Source organism: Mustela lutreola, chromosome 2 (assembly GCF_030435805.1).
Source record: "Mustela lutreola isolate mMusLut2 chromosome 2, mMusLut2.pri, whole genome shotgun sequence".
In the NCBI taxonomy this organism is placed as follows: Eukaryota; Metazoa; Chordata; class Mammalia; order Carnivora; family Mustelidae; genus Mustela; species Mustela lutreola.
In genome coordinates this window covers 129755680-129777692 of record NC_081291.1, presented here as the reverse complement: position 1 = coordinate 129777692, position 22013 = coordinate 129755680, and the positions used below count along the sequence as shown (strand labels likewise).

The window sequence follows — 22013 nt, the reverse complement described above, 5'->3', positions numbered from 1 at the left end:
AGCTTAATGTTTTTAAAAATTTTGGATAAAATAAAAGGCAATGTACTTATCTTCTCAGGTTACTTGAGGATTTTTTCTCCATGTTTTCTGCCTATGGTCAGTTATCAAAGCATGAACCAAAATCATACCATTTAAGCCTTGTTTATTCTGTTAACTTTAGGTGATTTGCAGCAGAAGAGGAATATGCTAATCATCAAAATCCACAGATAATCCTAAAGCACAATTTTACCTTCTCTTCACAGTCTCTGAGCTACACTCAAAACCTCTTTCCAACTGCCAAGGAGGCTTGATTGAGTTTCAGCATTATTTCCAGACCTCTCCAAGTGAAGCCATTAATAATCAGTGAAATGGCCCAAAAAGAGCACTGAAAGGAACATGAGTTTCAAAAATCTGCTAACTGCATCATCAGTCTCTGATTGATTGAGAACTGAATATCAAGGCCATGGTACCTCTGCCTGTTTCACACACCTACAACACTCTGGAGTAGGAATGAACCTATAACAATGACATCAAGATATTGCATAACCCTAAGGAGACAGGGTGAAGCTGGCTCAGTCTGGAGCCGTGTTGGTTGTCATCCATCAATCTGCAAAGTCAGGAACATCCATAGTCAGAGCCTCTGACAACCAGATCCAGTTTAGACTTGTTTCCAAGGGACACAGGTGATTATTTTTATCTCCTAATGTTATAGTTTAACTAATTCACTAATGATTAAGGCAATTTGAAAGACTGAGCAGGTCCCACTAACTAAATGGCTGCTGCACTTTAGTTAACATGCAAGGGGTGTCCGCTGCCTGCAGCTAGCTAATAATGCATTATAATTAATAGTATTTGGAAAAAGTGTCCTGTCAGCAGGAACCCGGAGGTTGTTTTCCTAATGCTCCAAGATGATCTCCATCAGGCCTTCTCTTGTTTCATCAGATAAGTGATTGTGCTGTCCCTACTCTGATTCTTTTAATTCTAAAAGTAATTTGGTTCTAGTTCCAAAATCACAGAATTTTCTTCATTGAACTGACATGTGGGTTGCTGTGGCGATAAAAGTGAATAACCACCTTCTTATTTACTCATCTTCAACCCCACCTTGCAAAAGCACATCTATCTCAGCAGGAGGGCTTCAGCAAGCAAAAGCCAGGGGAAGTTAGGACAATGATTCATCCACCCCGGTATAGATTTCTTCATTTGCTTGCACTGCCTCATGCTCTTGTAATTGTTTTTTTTTTTTTTTTTTTTTAATTTCCTTGTATATAGGATCTGCTTTGCCCCACTATTCTTAATTGGTGCTAAGAAGACTATTTTGTGTGTTGGGAAACCAATCGTGAATGCCCTAGGCAATTAACTATTACATAACCTAACACCACTTTGCTGGAATAAGAAACAGATGATGATGAAATCAGAGCAGTTCAGTGAAAGCCAAGAAAATAATAACAAATAATTGCATGACAACATGGCCTAAGACCCATCTTCATCTTCATTATTATTTTTGGAAATTCAATACCCATCTCCAGATGTCCCTTCCCATCTCTGCCATCCGCCATTGCCCAACCACATTCCGGCACAGGGGAGGGATGAATGAGGTACATGTCCCTCACACCACAGATTCCAAAAGCAGAAAGCATCTAAATCATGTAAATATGATAGAACTGTCAGAAGGGGGGAAAATGGGAGATGAGTTATATATATATATCTATCTAGATATATATATATAGTGAAGTAAAAATCATTGTTCTCTTGGCTCTGCAATTGCATAAATTTTCATTTTTTGTCAAGTTAGAAATTAGATACAAAGAAAATCTCTAATAACTTTGGCATTGGGTCAGCTGGCAGAGAGTCTAGTTGTGCGGTCTGTGTCATGGGTTAGAGTGTTCTCTGAATGTCAATCAGGTCAGTAGTGTTAATAGTGGTTAATAGTGCTGTTCAGGTCTCCTGTTTCTTACTGATGATTTTTCCTCTACTTGTTCTCTGATTACTGAGAGAATGCTTACTGCAAAGAATGCTTACTTTGCTTAGCATTTTACTCCCTAGCTCCATTCATTCATTGCAAATGTCAAGATTTCATTCTTTTTTATGGCTGAATAATATTTTATATTATATATATACCACCTCTTCCTTATCCATTCATCAGTAGATGAGCACTTGGGCTGCTTCCATATCTTGGCTATGTAAATAATACTGCTGTGAACATAGAGGTGCATATATCCATTTGAATGAATGTTTTTGTATTCTTTAGGTAAATACAAAGTTGTTCTTTGGTTTTCTTTGTTCTTTGTTTGTTTTATTTATTTTTCCTTTAAATAAGTTTTATGCCCAACATGGGGTTTGCGCTTACAACTCTGAGATCAAGAGTTACACGCTTTACTGACTGAACCAGCCAGGTGCCCCTCCTACTTTGTTAAGTATTGCTTTTATGGAGTTGTGACTATTTCTGAGTTTTTAACTATATTATGCCAGCCTATGTATTTGTACTGTGCCACACTTTTTATAATAATTATTATTTATATTGCCAGAGTTAGCAAATGAAGACACAGAACACCCAGTAAAATTTGAATTTCAGATAAGTAATGAATAATATTTTTAGTATATGTATGTTCCAAATATTGCATGAGATTCTGAAATTCAAATTTAACTGAGTGTACTGTATTTTATCTGGCAACCCCAAAATCCACTATCTAGCCATACAGGTTCCCTCCAATCTTTCCCCCCTTTTAAAAGTGTTCTGTTATTTATTATATTTTTAAAGAGTCCTTTAAAAATTGGTGGATAGGTTCTTTGGGGAAGTATTTAAGTGTGATTAATGGCTATACCAACAAAAGAAAACAAAAATGGGTTACATTTTCTTCACAACAGCCCAATTTTATTTTATTTTATTTTTTTAAATTTTTAATTACAACAGCCCAATTTTAAAACATATTAATTCCCCCGAGGCTAGTTGGCCCTTTCCCTACTCCATCCTTCCCTTTTATCCTGATGGCAAAAGTTCTTTACCATTTGTCATGGACTAAACGTTTGTGTCTTCTCCCATTCCCTACTCCTTCCACTCATATGCTGAAAACAAGCCCCCAGTGTGACTTGGAGATAGGGCCTGTGAGGAAGTGATAAGGGTGATCGGAGTTTATAAGGGTGATACCCTAATCTGATAAAGTTGGTGCCCTTACAAGAAGAGGAAGAGATACTAGAACCCTTTCTCTGCTATGTGAAGACACAGCGAAAAGATGACTGTCTCCAAGCCTGGAAAAGAGCTTTCACCAAGGAAGAAAATCCGCTGGAAACTTAATCTTGGACTTTTTAGACTCTAGAACTGTGCGAAATAAATTTCTGTTGTTTAAACCATATAGTCTATGGTATTTTATTATGACAGCCTGAGCTCATTAATATACCATTATTGACTAAACTATTTGTGTATTATACAGCACATTTCGGGTAAAAAAAATTGGAAACAGCTATGTTTCAAAAAAATCCTATGGTTTAAGCAAAATTGTGCCATCTTCATTTTCATTTTACATACAAGCAAATGATTGACACTTTAGGAGATTACATAACCTACCCAAAATGACTTGGCTGTTAACCTTATATAATCAAGGCTAAACATTGGGGTACGATTGATTTCTTGGGGTTAGTCCAGGAATCATTTATCTCCAAGATTCCTTCCTGCTCTGAGTATGAGCTTATCTACCACTTTCTTTGCTGAAAAGGGACAGTTAATCTGATACAAGCAGCCTCAATTTTTCTACTCTTTATCCCAAGATGTTTCCATATCTTTATTCAGTTTTCACTTTTCTCTCACCTTTCTGTCTCCTTCTTCCTAATATCACTACCTGTGATTTCTGTAACACACTTTCCCATGCTTTGCTTATCCTCCTCTCATCCTAAAATTCTTCCTCTATTTTTCTTTTCCTTTAGTCTACAAACACATTTACACATTTCCCAAAGTAATGAAACTTCATATTGTTTCTCAGATCACAGACCACTTTATCTTTTTTTCTCACCACATATTTTTAAAAGAAGGTTAATTTCTCCCACATTTATTTTTATCCTATTACTAACATAATATACATGCACAATGAAAACAACTTAGACTGCATACTCACACACACACAATCTGAAATCCTACCACCCATGGATAACCACCAACCTCTGTTAACATTGTTCTCTCTCTCTCTCTCTCCCACTCTCCCTCCCTCTTTATACCCATTTCTCCCTCTTTATACCCCTTTTTACTTTCTCAGTCTCTCTCATCTCTCCAAAATCTATTGTTTATATATAATCTCATTTGCCTTTTTGCTACATAGTTTTTTTTAAGGTTGATTTACTATTTTAAATTAAAATGCTATTGAATTCTTTTTATTTTTATAAAATAATGCAAGTCTATAATTTAAAGGTCAATAACAACACAAAGCTTATATTAAACCTATTAAAAAACTATACACAACAGTTTCTTGCACCATTCCTTTCCACTCATGCATTTCCATATAGATGAACACTTGAAAAGTTTGTAGCTATCCCTTAAAACTTTAATTTTTATATTCTAATTTATATGCTGTATTGCTCAGGGTCCCAGTAGAAATGAGATGATTAAAGAAGTTTAATGAAGATATGATTTACAAAGGAGAAGGCCAAGTTAAGGAAGCAAAAAGGGATGAGAAAGCACCTGGGACTTGTATTAGTGGAACTAATAATAGTAGGATGCCATTATCAACTCTAGGATTGATGGGGCAAGGTCAGAGAAGCAATTACTAGAACACAATATGAACAGTAGGTGGAGGAGAGGGCCCACCTTCCAGAGTTGTGACCACGGGTAGAGGAACGCAGACACTGTCCAGCCAAGGGTGGGATGGTCAGAGCTATAGGAACCAATAGCCTACTTTCTACCTCTTCCTGTCCTCCTGGTTTCCGCTAATACATCCCATTAAGCAAACCCAGCTAGAAGCTAAAGACAAGAACCCAGATGATAGTCTGAAGAGACCAGCCTTCTGAGGCACAGTACAGGTTAGAAAGGGTTACAATAGATGTGCAAGAGCATAGGGAAAATTACCAGCACATAGGTCTATACTAATATTTTTTGCTTTATGAATTTATATGTTGACAACTATGATAATAATTAAGTGCTTTTCTCACACTTTCTCACCTTTTCTTTCTGTATATCTTATAGTGTAGTACTTTATAAATTTTATTTTGAAACAAAAATTGTAGCAATATCCAGTGTTTTACATAATTATGTAAATAATTATTCACTGCCCAGCCAAGTAGTGTACTATGATGTTTTCATTTTATAACATTCCCTACCTTACTGTAGCTCCACAAATTCATAATTACCCCATGTCTTCATTTGTATAGTTTTCTATGTGTTTGTCACTATTTTTTTCCCCTAAATATCCCAAATTATTCTTCATATGGCCAAACACATCAGTGAATCTTTCAGTTCTATTTTTCCCTGGAACATTCTTTTCCTTGCTTCAGGTTTAATCAGTTGCTTTCTTGGCCCTGATGCTAGCTCTTCACCCATGACTATGTCCTCAGATTCATCTTTCCTTCTTCCCTTTTTCTGAATTCCACATCTTACTTTCTTGTGGTTTTCTTCTTTGTTTTGGTAGAGTACACTATCTACTTGTTTCATGAGTGAAGGTGCAGAAGAGGTAAAATTTTGAGTCATGTATGCCTGGAAATATCTTTATTTTACTTTCACAGTCAATTGATAACATGTCTGGGGAGAGAATTCTAGGGTGAAAATCGTTGTCCTTCAGGATTTTATAGGCTTTGCTCCACAACGTTTTTAGCTTCCACAGTTGCTGTTCACATATTACACGCTGTGATGACTCTTGTTCCTTTGTATGTGACCTGTCTTTCTTTTCTTAATCTCTGGTGTTCTGAAATTTCATGGTGAAATTCTGGACTTTGTTTATTGTGTTTGACACACAATAAACTTTCAATCTCTTCTTGTTTTTCAGCTCAACTCAGCAAAATTCCAATATAATGTGTCTTTAATAATTTGCTCCCCTCTATTTTGTTTTTTCCTCTCTTTTGAACTCCTATTGTTTGGGTAATGGATCTTCTGATTTTCTAGTTTTATTCTGTACCCTGCCCCCACCCCAGCATTTATTTTGTGAATAACTTCTAATAACTGTTTTCAAAGTTGGAAATATTATCTCTTATTATGGGCAAAAGCATACACTTAGTACCCAATATGTGCCTAATATTCATTAGACCAGTTCTTTCCAAACACTTTTCATAATTGTCCTTCTCAGTGGATCCTGACTCTGCATGGTATGTTGCCCCAGAGTGTTAAACTTTTAGAGATACAAAACAAAGGAATACTTGGAAATAATGTTACCTGTGAAGCCTACCTTAATTAAGGTGGCATAAGAAATAGTATATTTTGGCCCAAGTTAGAATATTTCAAATTTGGGCTTTGTAGAACAAGATAATGACCACTTTTGTTTAGCAGACTTTACCCAATTATTTTCGATGTGTATTGCTCCTGAGGGAAAGACCCATAAAAGTACAGAATGTAAAGCATCTGTTCAAAATGGAGGAGACAGACTTATGGCAAGTATCCATGTGGTATTACTGGAATTCAAACATATGAAAGCTGTCACAGGAATGAGTATTAAGGTACTTACTGGAAGTGAAAAATTAAGTCATATAGAAAGTAAATCTTATTTGGAAAATTAATTTGACAGTGAGGACTGAGTTTGCCCACTAAGTTATTTATGATAGGTATTTCCCATGAATCGAGCAAGCTAAATCTAAGCTCTAATGGTTTGATGTAAATACTGCATGTGATCAAATAGAAGAGTTTTATTTTATATGTGAAAATATGAAAATTAGTATTTCATTTCTCCCAACTCCTTCTCAATATATCAGGTTAAGCAAGTTACATCTAAGTGAAAGATTTAGTAATATAATTAATAGTCTTTTATTAAATCTTAATAAAATCTTTTTGGTATACTGCCCAGAAACTAACTGAAGAATGATTATAACAACTGGATAACAAGTCCTTCAACAGTATAAGTTCTTTGATTACAGCAAAATTCAAGAAGAAGTGTCCAATGGAGTTGTTAGCTGATTTTAAAGCTTATTTTCATTAAAAAAATGAAACATTTTTATGATTGATTTTTATGTGTTTTTTGTCTGTGGTTTGGAAATACTTTATGGAATGAATATTCCATTCCTAGAGTATTATTTATGAAAATAAATTTTTTTAGAAGATTTTATTTATTTATTTGAGAGAGAGTATGAGCTGGGGGGAGGGGTAGAGAGAAGGAGAAACAGACTCCCTGCTGAGCAGGGAGCACAATGTGGGACTCCATCTTAGGGCCCTGGGATCATGACCTGAACCGGAGACTTAAATTTCTTTTAAGATTTTATTTATTTATTTGGCAGACAGATCACAAGTAGGCAGAGAGGCAGGCAGAGAGAGAGGAGAAAGCAGGCTCCCCGCTGAGCAGAAAGCCGAATGCTGGGCTCCATCCCAGGACCCTGGGACCATGACCCAAGCTGAAGGCAGAGACTTTAACCCACTGAGCCACCCAGGTGCTCCCGAAGATAGACTTTTAACTGACTGAGCCACCCAGGTGGCCAAAAATAAAATTTTTTAATATATCTGTAATGATACAGTGTAATAATAGAATTTATGCTGAATACTCTTTAACAGTAAAAAATATCCATCCATTAATATTTTAATTGATTGAAAAATAAATAACTCAGGCTTATTATTGAGATGAAATTTAAAATAATGACTTTAAAAATTAATAATTCTATCAAAATCTGCAATACAAATTTTTTTCATTTGTGTACTACTAATAATCATAAATGCTAACTCAGTCCAGAAAACAGTGTTAAACATTTTGACCTTTTTGAATGAGACATTTTTAAACAAAAATATTCAAATTATAGATAGTCCTGTTGCAGAAACTCAGAATCATCAAAGAATTGTTTTAAAGCATTTAAATTTGTTTTTTGGGATAAAATTCCTTGGGGAAATAAAAAGGAAATAGGAGAATAAAGAATGCGGTAAAATTTCCAACTGCTAATATATATGTATATATATCTCTATTTACATATATTTTAATGGTTGCATTAACAAATAGCAATTAACAAATTAAATAGTAATTAACAAATTACTATTGTATTTAAATTCCATTGGGTAAATAGAGCACAACAATTTTTAAATATCATCATATGCTATCGTTTTAAAAATCGCACCTTTTGCAGCTAAACAAAAATTGTAAAGGTCAACTTAAAAACCACTACAGTTTTTTTTCTATTTTCTCTTTCATACTGTAACTATTTGTTTTAAACTTTTATCCCTTTTATGAGAATGCAAGGGATTAAGCATATAGACAATGTTTTCTAAGTTTCGTGTCTTTCACAAAATTTTAACAAAGTATCTTATTCACAGTGGGAGCTCAACTAAACATTTACTGAAGAAATTATTTTTATTTTATCAAAGTGAGTCGGTGGTTCTTACCTAGACTTCAGGTTAGTTTTTCCTACTCTTGATAATCAAAACAACTGCCTAATGGAAATAAAATTTGAATTTAAAAAGTAACTCATGTGTTATCTTTAAAATGAGAATAGGAACAATACCATAAGAAAGAAACAAGGATATGTTACAGTAAGCCAATATTAATTTTCTTAAATGTGGTTATTTTTTATATAAAATAAAGCAACACTTAAGCATTCAGAAATGTATTTATTGACATAAAACTATAGCGTATATATATCCCTAACTAAAACCAGTCTTTTCTTAATGATTCTTTCTAATGTACACCAAATTAGAAAGCAGTAAAAAACACCAGCAGATGGCTCAGAGTGGCTGGCAACAAATCTTTTCTTCTCAGGTCACTGATAGAATTGTAATGAAAAATTATATATTCTTTTATACTTTACTCAGCATCTCTGCTTAGGACACTGTAAGAACAAGATATTGCCTAACATTGCCTTATTTGCTGCATATGCTATAATCCAGCAAGAAGTAGCTTATGCACGCACACTGGTTTACATGTATATAATACTTCTGCAGTTTTTGAGGATTATCAAGAAGGTTTGGTCTTTTTCTGTGATTATAACTTGTTGAATTGCATTTAAATATACAGCATTTTACTTGTACTTAGTATTATTCAAGAAATATAGAAACCTTTTAAAAAATAACTTAGGTAAAAACAAACTTTAAAAATAAAATAAAAACTCATAATCAACTTGGAAATGTCAAGTTTGGGTTTAAGAATTAGATAGCCTAAAATCTCTATTATTTTTTCACCATTCCTTTGTCATTGTGAAATTGTTGCTTGAAATGAGAAAATGTTATCTTGAATTTACAGAATTTCTTGTACTCAAAAGAAATTTGGAAAAAAATTTAAAAAATTCAAAAAGAAAAGAAAAATTTGGAACTGTCAATATATATGACAAACTTTTATTTTAGCAGTATCTTTGTGAATACTAATTCTAGGTAGCATTTACTAAGCACCTCCTTTTATACCAGGAACTCTTCTTAGCACTTTACATTTAATCCTTACAACTCTCTGAGGTAGGTAATATTATTGTGCCTGTTTTACAAGGTCCTCAAATCAAGTTTCATGGATGGCAAAAAGCACACATGGGGACATTCATATCCTGGGCTTCCTGAGCTGCTTATTAGACTGTGAGCTCCTTGAGGAAGAAGGGGGCAGAGTCTTAGCGTATCTCAGTGCCATCACATTGCTGATTGCATAGAGGAGAAAGATCTTCTCTTCATTGAGAAGATCCTTTCACTGGTATCATGACAGTGGGCAATAGCTAGGTGTAGCAGGTGAGTGACCAGACCAAGAATTGTAATCATGCATTGAATAAGCTAAGAAAAATCACATTGTTAGGACATTAGAGTATGAAAAGACTTCCACAAAAATAATAGAGTACTATGCAAATTAATTATTCAAACTCACATCTGATTTCCCTACAATTGTATCTAATTAACCAGTGCCAATTTTCATCCAGTTGAAGACCAGGGAGTTTCTATTATGTTAAGATAGTTCCTTTGTCTTATAAAGCTTTAACAGTTTCTTACTTCACCTTAAGGTTTCTTTTCAACTCATTTGTATCTCTGCAAGGAAAAATATATGGAATGGAAACAATGTAAATGGTTTCAATTTCTCTGAGGCATTAAACTCCAGGCTATGAATTTCTGGTGTTTACACGTTAGTTGAAATAAGTAGTTAGAACTTGAAAGTGGTCTTTTGGGTTCTTTATTTAAACTTTTACTACTTTATTTTCTTAGTAAATGAGATTGGAAATAGCAATTTGATTAAATCACATTCATCACCTATAAAAATGTTAAACTTCTTTATCTTTTAACTTTGGGCTTCTCAAAGACCACAGGCATCCTGAAGAAGAGGACAAGAGCCACACAGGAGCCATTCTCCTGCTCTTGTCCATTCAGAGTCCCCACAATTTTTCTAGAGTTCACAAGCTGGCACAAAAGTCTTTTGAACTATTTAAACTCACTTTAACTGTGTCCTGAGTCCTAAGTAACAATAATTTATTCCAAATTGATCCAAAGGAAATAAAAAGCAAAGTGAAAAGAAATCATTTTATGTTGTCTGGACTGCCAAATTATAGAAAGGTAAAACACTCTGGGGGGAAAAAAAAACAAGTGTTCAGCATTTTTTTCCCCTTCCGCACATAGAAAGTACTTTTTAAAAAGTACCTTCCTTTTATCCACATTAAAGCAAACATAAAAAGGATGGACTCTGCTCCACTTTGTGGGGAAAATAGCCTGGAGATACTTTAGCTCCCTGCTAAGCCTTTGGTATCCATCAGAATGTATTTCCATAGTTGTAAATTGACTATAAGTGAAAGTCTGTTAAATCATCTGTGCATTTCCAATTTGCCTAATAGGTAAAAGCACTTAGAACAGTGCCTGCCACATAGGACACAGGAAATGTTAGCAATAGCAATAGGACGGCTTAGATAGCATCTATATACTGCCATGACAAAGAAGGAACATCAAAGGGAATGACTATCTAACCAGAAAAATTAATAGGGATTTTGATCAAGTCTGAAATTGAGCATTCATGAAGTTTTCAGGAACCCATCTTTGGGATTTCTGGCATCCTACTCTTTCAATTTGTCTTGAAACACAAAATAGATAATGTGTTTTAACAAACAGAGCAATCCTTGATTTCAGATTTCCCTCAGACTGCTCTAACTTATTGAGAGTTTGAGGAGATATAAAAATGCCCAGCTTAATCACTGATTAAATGTATTTTATAAAAAATACAGCTGAGGAAACCAGGCTGTACTCAGTTTAAAAGAAAACTAAAATAGAGCTCAGAGGACTGAACTAGCAAGGAATTAGCATATGTTTATAATAGATATTAATATTAACAAGCTATATGACTAGATAGATATTATAATAGATATTATAGAATAGATATTATAATAGATATTAATATTAACAAGCTATATGACTGGTAAAAATCTTTTCAGTATTTAATCTTATAAGAATTATTTGGTCATCAAGCAAAGGAACTAACTTTTTTTCTGAGTCCCAGATTTGGTAAGCCTACCAAAAACAAAAGTTTTTCTTTATGAACATATATTAATATACTCAATAAACCATTCCACGTGAAAAGACAGAAAAAAATAAAATTTTAAAATAAAAATTCTAATAAAGAAAAGGCTAAGTGGGAGAAAATAGAAAATTTATCAATTTTAACATGGACCTTATTACCAACTAGCCAAAGCTCCTTTAGTATGAGGTCTGTGGGTAAGAAAATGCAAACATAATCATATTCAAATATGTAAATGAGCTGCAGCTTCAGGTTTCCAGTCACGTGCTTAATGAAGCAATAACATGATACATTGGAACTGCTTTCATTTTAGGAGAACCTCATTATAAAGAATAGAGCTCGAACACTATAATGTACTTGCTCTTTGGTGTAGTAAAATAAGCTAGACTTTTTGGTTCATTTAATTATAGAATCTTACTATCAAAAATAGATGCTCTAACTTAAAAAAAAATACTTTCTTTGGTAATTTTTGATGACATTTCTGAGAAGAGCCCATAAAAGCTCTCTAAAAAATAAAACAATTCTTTAAGACATAGATATAAAATTCTCAAAGAATCATCAATTAAAAACACACAACTTTCTTCCTGTTTCTGTTCTTGTCAAAAAAGCAGGTTATCTTTACACAGTCTCTGTAGCTCCAAGGAATTCCATTTCCACAGCAGCTTTTGGCACTTTAGCTGAGCTACTCTTCTTTCGGAATTCTGCTGCAATTTCCTCAAAGGACTTTCCTTTGGTTTCTGGGACTTTGAAAAATGTAAACAGAGTAAAGGCCAGGACCACTCCAGCAAAGAGGAAAAACACATAAGGTCCACAGAACTTCTGCATAGAGAACAAACAGAGTTCCAATTAGCAGCTGTTCTACTCCATCTCTACTCAGCAAATTTGCACAATAATAGACTGCTTACCGCAATGTATTGGAAACACAGAGCTACAATGAAATTGCATGTCCAGTTGCTAAATGCAGCTATTGCTAAAGCAGCAGGCCGTGGTCCTTGACTGAAGAACTCTGCCACCATGAACCAGGGGATGGGGCCAGGCCCAATCTCGAAGAAACTGACGAAGAGGAAAATGGCTACCATGCTCACATAACTCATCCAAGCCAGCTTATCCTGAGGAAAAAACAAAACGAAAATAGAAGTGGAGTTGAAACTATTGGCTGCTGCTTCTTTTAGCTAAGTAGACTCACTGAGTTCAGAAGTGACATAGCTCTGTTCTTGATATGTTTATGTGTAAAGAACTACAAATTATTCTTGTTTGAGACAAGTTTATTCAAGTCTGAGTTGTGCTTTTAAATGTTTTGAACTCTGTTAGAGGAAATCCTCTGGATTAGATTTTATATGATTCTCAGTCTTTTCCTGTGATAGAAGCAAGGCAAGAATCTAATGACCTTTGCTCCTATTCATACCAAGATTGCTAGACAGGATGCATTACCCTCCATGAAGTAGTGGACGAAGATGCTGGGTTGGCAAAGGCCTGGTACTTGTCCTAGGTCACATAGGTAGCCAAATGACAGAGCCAGTGTTAGAACATGAGCAGGGCTGACCCCAGAGACTATACTCTGACCGTTTTGCAACACCGCCTCCCTTGGCAACAAGTGCAGTTTACTTTGTGAAAATAAAGTCTTTAAACCCCAAAAGCTAGTTCCCCTTTTCTTTGCATTTCTCCCTTGTATTCTATGCTATTCCTCTGGGTTTATGTCATAAGTCAAACTCATTGTTTTTTAAGATTTTATTTATTTATTTGTCAGAGAGACAGAGAGAGCATGTGCACAGAGGGGGAGCAGCATGCAGAGGGAGAAGCAGGCTCCCCACTGAGCAAGGAACTCAAGGGACTCGATCCCAGGACCCGGGATCATGATCTGAGCTGAAGGCAGATGCACAACCAACTGAGCCTCCCAGATGTCCCTCAAATGTTTTTACTTACAGAGCCTGGAGCACAGTAGGGCTATCATGTGGTAACCAAATACCTCAGTGCAAAAATCTACACTTACCAGTAGTATAAGTCCCAGGGACATGAAGATGGCACAGACAAACATCCCACTCATTCCTATTAGAAACAGAGAGCGTCGCCCTGCCTTCTCCACAAGGAATACCTGAGAAAGTTTTAAAAACATACTGACTTAAATAGTTTTTACTGCCAAAGAGGTCATTTTAATTTATACAGCTGGAAGGAGGCAGTTCTATAAGCCCATTTTACAGATGTGGAATTGAGTTGGGGGGTGACTCTTACCTCAGGTGGCAGAACTGATCTCAGTGATCATTAAAATATACCTGCTTCAATTAGTCACAATCATTTGAACAGGCCATTCTGAAAGAACCATAACCTTACCATCACTCTACAATTACTACTTGAGAACACTATTAGAGCCTGTATATCTCAGGTATCTTTCAGTAGATTTCTTAAACATTTAAAATGGCTCTACATAAAAAAGGACATTAATTTATCTTTTGATAATTATCCTATTATAAGTACAATGTTTTGTGCACTGCAGAAAACCTACACCTAAAATAGTATAACTGTTGGGTTGTCAATCATTCTCATCCAACTTTCTAATTGCTTATACAGTCAAATTACAACAACTCACCTGGCAACTTACAGAATTTATCACTTTACCAAATAGATCTGCATTTTTCTGGTGTTTCTAAATGTATTTGGTGCTGGAAGTGAATTATCCATTTGAAAAGATAAGACTTTAAAGCAAAAGCTTAAAGTGCTTTCTTATCCTAATTTAGGAGATATGTCATTGATGCCTTTGGGTCTGTGGACCTTTGCATTAATGGTTAACATTTATGACTAGCCAAGACCAATATTTGTTAAATAGACTCTTCTTACTTGATCCTTGGGATACTGCCAGGGTTGGTGAATCACACACAGAAATTATCTGTCATAATTTCTCACTTCAATGAGTAAATTGGCTTGGCTCATAAATCTATCAGTAAATCAAGAGCAATCTAATACCCTTGAGCTTTGCCTCTGAGAATATCTGAAACATTTGTTTTCCACTATAATGAAAGCCCCTTTCATTTCAGAGACAATACATATTTGGTTTCAGATCACTTCAGGATGATGAACCAACAGCCCACACTTACTATTGAGAAGGTAGTATGAAAAACACCTCTTGCCCAAGTTCATAACATTTCTCTATATAATTTGTAAGTATGACTTTCAAAGTTGACTTGATGACACTATGTCAAGCTATCAAGAAAATAGAAGCATTTCTTCAGGAATGAGGGATTTTACTGTTTCCTCTGTTTCTGAATAATTTTTACTAATAGGATAATACATTCTAAACTCACTCCTTGAGGGTGGAGATGTCTGCCTGACCAGAACCCTTGTCTTTGCCCAAGACATATGTATCACACAGATTCTGGATTCTACTGCTTCTTCTCTAGACCCATCTGTGTCCCTGTTCCCTCCATGTTTCTTCCTGTTTTGTTTTCTCTCAAGTTTACAGGCCCTCTTCTACTGGCCCATTAGTGTGGAAGAAAATGTGAAATGTGGAAACATAATTCAGCATGGAGTTAGGAAAGTCTTTCTTTTCCCAAATACTCATTCAGAAAAAAAATTGATTATGTCCCTTCCAAGTTGGTGAAACATTAATATCTTATCAGTGCATATTCCTATTTGTGTGTCTTTATTGGAAAGGCTACACAGAATTCAATAACATTGGTAATTTAGAGGAGAGGAATTGGGTGACCAAAGGACTATCCTTTTTGTACTTTTTGATCCTTAAAACAAACTTTTCAAAAATAAATGTAATTAAAAATTTTAAATGTTATCTATAGCCCTGGAGGGTTAGACAGATGATTAGAGCTGATTTTAAAAATGTCACTCATCTGTTCAAAAACTTTCATAGAATTAAAGGATAAACTCTAAAAGCACATATTTAAAATAATCAAGAAAACTTTTTGAAACAACTCCTACTCCAGCTGGGTTGGGGGGAGAGGGGCAAAAATGAAATTCTGTATATGAATTCTGAATGCCTATAAATGCCTTTATAGGCATTTGCGATTTGGTTTACCCAATTTCGACAACTTGTTGTTTTACATACCTAATCCTGTTACATATAAAATGTTTTAAGCATAATCTCCATATTAGAAAAATATATTGAAGTAGGATTTGTAAAGAATATATCTCAGGAGACAAAAGAATGTGAGTAGATTACATCCCAGTAGCAGGCCTTCATCGATTTTGAGTGGCCTTTTGGCTTGAACAGGCATTATCTCTAAAGCGTGCCTACAGAACTCCTGGTGTTCCCTTGTTATCTGTTCTCCCTCTTTCCAAGGTCCAGCACTGTTTAATGTAGTCTGGACAAATCTGCTTTTTGATCTAGGTAGCTAGGCTGTAATTTATTGACCACCCTAAGGTAATAGTTAAAAGTCCATCTGCAGAGAATGAAAAACAAGTGACTAAAGTATATTGAATATAACATGGTGACCAACATTGGAAAGCACAAGCTTTTTGAATATCTTGTATTCAAAGATAAAAATAAGCCCAATATTCTTCATTTTTAGAGTGAATTACGTGAGTTGGGAAATTTTAGGGGCTTTTTGTTGTTTGTTTACTATTCTTAGATTGTTAATCTGTTCTTAGATTATTTATGTTAAATATTATTGTCAAGATACTGAATCATTCATTGTGTAAGGCATTCGGTCTTGAGAAGACTATGTGACCTTTCTTCTTGTCAGAAAAAAAATAACATTTCAAAAGTAATAACATTTCAAGTTATACCACTTCCACTCCATCTGTTATAATATCACACAAATTTTTATGCATCACCAGAAGTTATGGCCTTGTGAGCTATCTGGAAGCTCTCTCCATTAACCTAATATCATAAGAATTTGCTGAGTCTGTTTAACCATGTTACAGGCATAGATATGTTACAGAAGGCCTTATTTTTTTAAAGCATTTTTACCAAGACATCAGGATAAAAAAGAATTTCAACCATGGAAAGAGAAGAACCTAGGTAGAAGACCCAATATTGATAGAAATGACACATCACCTGATCCCAACAGATGTAAGTACAGAGCAAAGGAAAAGGAATCCAGCTATTTACACAAGGAAGAAGTCCTCTGTGCCCCAAGTCAGTTATTAATTCACAAATGAGTGACTAAATGGCATCCCAGCAAATGGGGACAAGCAGTGATCCATCTGTTCAGCTATGCTTAGTAGTATATTTGCATATAGGACTCTTCCCATGACCCACTTGGTTCTATACACCCAATACACATGAGCCATTAATTGCTGGTTGCTTTTAGATCACAAGGTGCCTCCCTCTGCCATTTCTGAACTGAGGAACAAGTGCATATTTATCTGGGGTATAAACTCACAGAGAGAGCCGTGAAAACCATGTTGATGGCACCAACTCCAATGGTTGCATAAACAGGTTGGCTGATTCCAGCTGTCTGAAAAATGCTGGTTGAGTAGTAAAAGATCTGTAAAGTAATAACAATTTAGCTTTAATCAAGAATCCTAACACTGATAGCTTGAAAGCAAGAAATATTTTAAGTTGTTTATTTTTAGTAGTTTCTGTGGAACCATGGTCCCTAGAACACCCTAAGCATTTTATCTGTCCTTTCCTTCCAGGCAGTGAGAAACCACTATCAATCTTTAGTGTTTGAAACTGATTCCTTGAAGTTCTCCTTAAATTTAGCTGAAAACTCTGAATTTACATTATCTTGATATATATTTTTTAATTTTTAAACTCTTGTTAAGGTGTAAAATACATACAAAAGTACACACAACATAAGTATACAGATTATTTTTCACAAACTGAACACACCTGTGCAAATAGCACACAGATCAAGAAATAAATCATTCCCAGTCTTCCAGAACCCCCCAGAATATCTCCCTATTTTTCCAAGGAAGCTCTTCAACTTCTAACATCATGACAAATTTTGCCTAATTTTGTACTTGCTATAAATGGAACCACACAGTGTGAATTATTTGGTACCTAGTTTCAACATTACCTTTGCAAGAATTATCCATATAGTTGTGTGTATTTGTACGCTGTTCAATATCATTGCTTAATATTTTTTTATTAATAAACCACTATTTATTATCCAGTCTACTACTGATGGGTATTTAGGTAGTTGTCATTTGGGTGAATATGAATGCTGCTGTTAAGAACACTCTAGTACAATCCTTGTGGTGAAATATGTACACATTTGCATCTAGGAATAGAATTATTAGACCATAGTGTATTTATATGCTCAGCTTTGAAAGATACTGATGAATGGTTTTCCAGAAAAGTTGTGTCAATTGACACTCTCACCAGTGTGTATAGGAATTCTGGTTGTTATTGCTTTTAATCCAAAAATTTTCACTAATCTCAGCGGACATGGAGAAATCCTCAAATCTCTCTAATAGCCTTTATTATTAATTGTGTTTTTACATGTATAATGTTTTTTTAAAGATTTTATTTATTTATTTGACAGACAGATCACAAGTAGGCAGAGAGAGAGGAGGAAGCAGGCTCCCCACTGACCAGAGAGCCCAATGTGGGGCTCGATCCCAGGACCCTGGGATCATGACCTAAGCTGAAGGCAGAGTCTTAACCCACTGAACCACCCAGGCACCCTATAATGGACTTTTTAAGGCCATTCTGTCATCCTTTCTCATTCCTTCCCTATTTAACATGTCCTGTGCTGGCATCTCTTCTTGCAGATAGGGCTAATGGAGAAGGACTGTACAGATTGTGCTCAGTGAAGAGTAGCTTATAGCACACTGCACACTGTCCTGCATTTTTAGGCTGCCCCACAGCCTCAGTTCAACATTTCCTGGATGCCTCTAAGTCAGGAACTGCGATAGGAGCTAAAGCAAGGAGGTTCAGAATGACTACGTATGGTTCTTTTGGATACACAGGCAGAGCTGGAAAAAGGATACATATCTGGTCTCCAAACCCTGAAGTTACATAGAGTGTTAGATTAAGAGGGATATCAAGGACCCATTAAAGGAGGATAGAGATGACAGGAGAGAGTATTCAGCTTGTTGAGTGAGGTTCAGGTCTCCTTTTGTTTCAACAGGTAAGAATTACATTCTTTACCTCTCCCAAGGCTCTGCCCATCCACAAGTCACCCCCTTATGGATCTGTGATTAGCTCATAATAGAGGAAGCCAAAACCATATTTTTAACAGCAGTAAAGGAGGGTAAGTGATTTTTAAAATCTAGTAATTTTTTTTTTAGCAAATGTTTATTTTTTTCTTCTAATAGCTAATTGCCAGTAGAACAGTTTTAGTCTGTGTAATGCAATGATTTCAGTTCAAAACCTAAAAGCTAGTGAAAACATACATTCAGTATGGTTTTCAATCATGTCTTATTTATTGCCCTTACTCCAGTGTCATGCCAGTTCACACTATTATTTTTTTTGTATGCTGGCTCTCCAAATAGAGTGAAAGTTTCTTGCATGGCAGGAAACTTCTTTGCAGCTAACTATTTGGTGTTATTTATTTATTTCTTTATTTATTTTCAAGTAGGCTTCACATCAAATGCAGGGCTCAACGCAGAACTCAATCCAGAACCTACAGCCCCAAGATCAAGATCATGAGTCTGATGCTCAACCAACTGAGCCATCTAGGCGCCCTGGTATACTTTATTTACATAGGTAAAACAGGGTAGGTGCCTGGGTGGCTCAGTAGGTTAAGTGTCTGCCTTCAGCTCAGGTCATGATCCCAGGGTCCTGGGATTGAGCCCCACGTCAGGCTCCCTGCTCAGCGGGAAGCCTGCTTGTCCCTTTCCCTCTGCACCCCCATGCTCACTCGCTCTCTCAAATAAATAAATAAAATCTTTAAAAAATAATAATGATACATAGATGGAGGGAACTATGGACTAAATCCTAAATTTGCTACTCAACTCTAGTAGAAGTCCCCTGTAATTTAGGGTGTTTGGGGGGGCATAATTATTCTCATTTTCCCTCTTTTGAATTAATTATAATTTTTGCTTATTACCTTCCATATTAATAGACATACAGTACCATTGATTATTGACATTTTTTAAAAATTCTAATCCAATTTTAGAAAGCAGATGCGGCAAAACAAAGAAAATTAATGCTCAATATGTTTTTTATAGTAAAACACGATGTCAACATTTTTAAATGCCTTTTAGCTATTTAATTTATGCCCCTTTCTTCCCCTATTTTAGGGGGTTAGAAAGTATTCTTAAACTTACCCCATTGATTCCAGAAAATTGCTGAGCCATGTGCAGCATCAGTGCTACTAGAATAGGCTGTCGGTAGCTGGAATTGGTGAAGAGCTGAATTATGGAGACTTTCTGTTCACTGGATGCTTCTTCTTTTTCTTTTCTCATCTCAGTGATGTCTTTGGTGACATCAACACCTCCTCTGAGTCTTTTCAAGCCTGCCCACAAATTGATCAAGTCGACACAACTCAGGTCAAAACAAAAGTAAATTTATTTTTGTTATGTTAATGAAAGAGCTGTAGTTCAGCAAAGCCCTTTCTATTGCTTTACAGCAGGAGTGTTGCAATTCTTTTTGTAAAATTAGATCCTGTTTTTAAATTTTGAGAAAAACATTTGACTTTTATCTAGTGACAAAGAAAACTCTGATCTTTGTTATCATAGAAGAATGATGCATGTAAAAGTTTTTTAGAAGCCTCTGGTTGAGTCCAATACCCTGCAGGTGGGTTTCCTATTTGGGCTCAAGTGTTTATGGGTTTGAAATGGCATGTGTGAGTCATATTGAAGTGATCTTGCACATTCTTTTTACATGTAATCATTGACTTCATTTAGAAAGTGCTCGTACCAACTTGACCAGTAAACATTCATGCACACTGTATTTCATTAGCTGATAGTTCCAAAACAATAGGAAGAAAAAAGAACATCCACAGACTTACTTTTCTTTGCTTTGACTTCTTCATCCAACTTGATGTAAAGGTACCTGGGACTTTCTGGACAGAAGAAGAGCAGCAGAGACTGGATGATGGCTCGCACAGCAGACAAACCAAGAAGGATATGCCATCGCTCATGATTGCCCAGGATGAAGTTGAGGCCAACAATCTGAAAAGGCAGGGAGGAAGCATGGCAACTGCACAATACTTAAGGTCTGCCTTCTGTAACCGTTGTTGAAAGTTATTTAATAGTGAAACCATTTGTTGAAAGCTATTTAATAGTAATCCCTGACAACTTTGACTCAAGTATGCCCAAAGCAGAAACTATTACTAGTGTGTCTTACTTCACTAAATTCAGGACTATGTGTTTTACAAAGAGTTCACCAAGGTTTATTTTCATTAACTTATATGGGTCATTTAGGATGGGAAACAACCAAACTTTTAAGAACACATTTAAAACCTAAAGCAACAACAAAAATCATGTGTAACTTTAGACCCTAAAAATTTCTTCTTCAACTACCCAGAAAAATAAAATGGGATTACATAAATAGAACAATTATTTTAGTGAGAACCAGATTTATCGTCCTATTGCAGTGGCTTACCCTTTGGATAATCCTAGGTTAGGGGTTCTGAGGACTCTGAGTCCTTGGGATAGAAGAGAATGATAGAGCCAGCTGAACAAAAAATTGCTATGGTAGTCATATACATATTAATTGTCTAGGTAAGGTGCCCAGAACAAAGGAAATCCAAGCAGTCAAAAATGTGGTTTCCTATTTGAAATCTAAACAGAATAATTAAATTCTAGACTAGCTCCTGGAGTTCAAGACCTGGCATGTTGGGTCATCTCTATTGCCAGTCCTACCACAGATCCAAGGGGAGAAGTGAGGAGTGGAGCAGTAATAATATAGCTTTGAGCTAAAAAGCCCAAGTCTCTATAGCATTCCCATTCCCAATGGTGGAACTAGTTTTTTCCGCTCTGTCAATCTATCAGGGAGGGAGAAGCTGGATAAAATAGAGGATGGGTGAGGTAGGGAATAGGAGTTTTTACCTGACTAATAAGAATGCCCGTGACAATGGCCAGCTGGTGAAGTGTGCCAAGAGCACCCCTGAGTGTGGTTGGAGCAATTTCACCAATGTACATTGGAACCAAGCCTGAAATTAGTCCTGCATAAAACATGAACATAAATGTGAAAGTGCAGCCAGGACTATTTCAATAACAATAATTTGGTTCAAGTATAGCCAGTATCCTGATTAAAAGGACATTTCAGAGTCTGTTGGAAGAAAGACCCCTTGTCCCCAGTAATAGACACAGTTTATGCAAAGAATATTTGTTGATAAGACTTGATTGAAGTTGTAGCTAGATATAGGAATAGAAAGAAATTCATAGCATTCCTTATTTAGTTAAAACCATTTAAAATCGACTCTCTACATCGTAATGCCTCAGATTGTCTTCAGAAAAGAGACTAAAGAATGCTTTAATAATATTCTTGGTCTAAACTCATGGTATTAAAGGAAGTTAGAACATATCTAAGCCAATCTCTTTACTTGATAGAGGTCAGAAACAGTTCATCCAAGATCATAGTACAATAGAACTTTAGCATGAGAACTACAAGCCCTGAGTCTCCAC

At 35.6% G+C, this 22013-nt stretch overlaps 1 protein-coding gene and 1 long non-coding RNA gene across 2 annotated transcripts in view; one reads left to right on the top strand and one right to left on the bottom strand.

Moving 5' to 3' along the window:
- LOC131824870 (uncharacterized) overlaps nt 1-22013 on the top strand; it is a 106214-nt gene that overhangs the window by 34890 nt on the left and 49311 nt on the right. Inside the window, exon 2 of the long non-coding RNA XR_009351015.1 lies at nt 20433-20599. This is a non-coding gene — a long non-coding RNA (uncharacterized LOC131824870). The remainder of the gene's footprint in view (nt 1-20432; nt 20600-22013) is intronic.
- Nucleotides 7572-22013, bottom strand: part of SLC2A2 (solute carrier family 2 member 2) — a 32898-nt gene continuing 18456 nt past the window's right edge. Inside the window, exons 5-11 of the mRNA XM_059163485.1 lie at nt 21435-21550; nt 20393-20555; nt 19710-19897; nt 16874-16978; nt 13534-13635; nt 12449-12652; nt 7572-12362 (exon numbers count right to left, since the gene is read on the bottom strand). Coding sequence (XP_059019468.1) covers nt 12162-12362; nt 12449-12652; nt 13534-13635; nt 16874-16978; nt 19710-19897; nt 20393-20555; nt 21435-21550 — 1079 coding nt within the window. The 3' untranslated portion in view covers nt 7572-12161. The remainder of the gene's footprint in view (nt 12363-12448; nt 12653-13533; nt 13636-16873; nt 16979-19709; nt 19898-20392; nt 20556-21434; nt 21551-22013) is intronic.